Consider the following 2475-nt stretch of genomic DNA (forward strand, 5'->3'; position numbering starts at 1 on the left):
AGGTATCTTCGGGTGTATTTCTTTTCCTACTTGGTCGTCATACCGCGTTATTCTCCTGGGAAGGATGTTTTAAATCTCTCCCTACTGGAAACCGTGGCTCAGAGAGGTCACCCCAGCAAGAAGGGGTGAGCGGGGGTCCAAACCCTGCTCCGCGAGTGTCTTCAGCAGCCCACCGCCTCCGCTCCTGATGCTTACAATCGCCTTGGAGGGTCGCGGGGGTGAGGGGGGGACACAAAGGAGCCCCCAAAGAAAGCCCTTTTCTAACTGACATGTTCACTCTCCTCTTTAGAGACGGTTCCCCGGGAGCCTCTGCGGCGCGGCGCACTCCAAGCAGCAGGCCAGGGTCCCCGAAGGCGGCGAGGACCAAGAGCCCAGCGCGGGGCCGCCGGAGCCACAGAGTTGCGCCCCTGGGAAGGCGCGCGCCCGGCCTGGGATCCCGCCTCTGCGCGGCCGCCCAGTCCGCCGCGATGGCGCGCCTTAGGGGGACCTCGGAGCCTCCCCCGAGAGCGGAAATAAGCGCTGAGCAGTCCGTGCGCCCCGAGCCGCTGCCGGCGATGTGACTCGCCCCGCGCGCAGGGCGCGCAGACCCCGAGCCGGGGCGACTCGGGGCTCGCTCGGTCCGGCTCCGCGCGGCACCATGAACGACGACTTCTGCCGGGCGCTGGCGGCCCGCCGGCCCGCGGCGGCCCCCGGGTGCCTGCCGCTGGGCATCGGGCCCCCTCCGCGGCCGGCGCCCCCGGCCGGCGCCGAGCCCCTGGGCGCCGTGCCCTTCCTGCTCTACCCGGGCGCCGCCGGGCCGCCCTACTGCGACGCCTACGCGGCCGCTTTCCCGGGAGCGCCCTTCCCCGGCGCCCTGGGCGCCTGCGACTACCCTTTCGAGCCCGCCTTCATCCAGAAGCGCAATGAACGCGAGCGCCAGCGCGTCCGCTGCGTCAACGAGGGCTACGCGCGCCTCCGCGGCCACCTGCCCGGCGCCCTGGCTGAGAAGCGGCTCAGCAAGGTGGAGACCCTGCGCGCCGCCATCCGCTACATCAAGCACCTGCAGGAGCTGCTGAGCGCCGCCCCCGACGGCGTCGCGCCCCGCGAGCCCCGGGCGGCGCCCTCCCTGGCGCCCGACTCGGCCGAGCCCTCCTGCGGCTCCTCCTCGCCCTTCTTCGAGTCGGAGGAGTGCAGCCACTGAGCAGGCTGGGGCTGCCCAGGCTCGGGGGGGGGGGGGGGGGGCTCCGGGTCCCCGGGGTCCCCGCCGTCCAACGCTCCGGGGTCCGCCACATCCTCCCTACGCCAGCGCCACCCCGGCCCCGGCCCTTACAGCCGGCGGACACGGGGCAAGAGAGAGGCCACCCCGGGGTCGGGCTCCGGCTTGGCCTCAGCCCCGCGCGGGAACAGGTCTAAGCCCAGGTTCCGGTGTGTACCGGGCCACTGAGGCCCTGATCTGTAACCCCGGGGCCACAGGCGCAGCCCAGAAGGCAAGCCTGCTTTGATGGGCTGGCCTCGCCTGGACTCTCCAGGAGATGGCCTCAGACACCAGCGTCTCTTTGGGAGCTTGCCAGCCCGCCTCCCAGGGACACCCAGAGGGTGAGCTGCAGGCCAGGCAGCTTGCACCCAGCCTGGGGTGAGGGTGGAGGGGGAGGACATGTGGTCCATTCTGCTCCCTGGCTTCCTTTCAGGAGGACCCAAGGCTCCCAGCCCCCAGCCCGCAGTGTGGCCTTTTCCTTTCCCAGTTCAGGAGGGGACCTCTTCCCCTCATCCTGTGCTCTGTGGCATGTGGGCTGCGTGGGTGTATGTGCTGTGTTTGCACCAAGGGGCTAAATAAAGACGCTGGGCTCTGTGGTTCCGGGTTATTGTCCACCTCTTTTCCCTGGCGACCCAGTCTCCTTCCACTCAGAGCACTTGCCTGTGGGGTGTGTGGGGTGTTCTGTTCGCTTATGCATTCAGCTGACATTCACGCAGAGCTCAGTACCTTCCAGGGGCAGAGTCCCAGGGGCAGACACCTGCCCCTTGCACAGTTAGGGGCAGTGGGGTGGGGTGGGGAACAAAGGTGTGCACACCCAGGAGCCCCGGGGTGTGGGGGTGAGATTGGAGGGTCTTGGGGGTGTGGGGGTGAGAGTGGGTCAAGATGGCAGGGAGGGCTGTGGACTCCTACTGAGCCGGGCCACCCAGCATCTTTTCCGGACCGTGTCTTGGGGCGGGGAGGGGGACTAATCTTGAAACCCAGGAGCTGGTGTCGGTGGCCCCTCAGTAGGCTCAGTGATGCTGGGGGCTCCAGATCACTTCCTGAGCTCTCTGTCCGCTACTCCAGCCTGGGCCCGCATGTGACCCTCCCCCTGCCTCCTTGGGGACATACCGGGATGCCGCCGGCTGGGCCGGGGAGAGGTGACAGCTGCCTGGCTGTGGAGCCCGGGGCTGGCCAGTGGGGAGCCAGGGGAGGCTAATTTTACCCCCGGAGCAGGGAGAGTGATCCCGCCCAGCCCAGCT

General features: G+C 68.8%; 1 protein-coding gene across 1 annotated transcript; it reads left to right on the forward strand.

Moving 5' to 3' along the window:
- The first annotated feature begins 204 nt into the window (after positions 1-204).
- On the forward strand, positions 205-1375 carry ASCL5 (achaete-scute family bHLH transcription factor 5). Its single transcript, XM_025285288.3, has one exon. The coding sequence runs from the start codon at positions 638-640 to the stop codon at positions 1178-1180; it is 543 nt and encodes a 180-aa protein (XP_025141073.1). The 5' UTR covers positions 205-637; the 3' UTR covers positions 1181-1375.
- Positions 1376-2475: the final 1100 nt, after the last annotated feature.

Source organism: Bubalus bubalis, chromosome 5 (assembly GCF_019923935.1).
Source record: "Bubalus bubalis isolate 160015118507 breed Murrah chromosome 5, NDDB_SH_1, whole genome shotgun sequence".
Taxonomy (NCBI): Eukaryota; Metazoa; Chordata; class Mammalia; order Artiodactyla; family Bovidae; genus Bubalus; species Bubalus bubalis.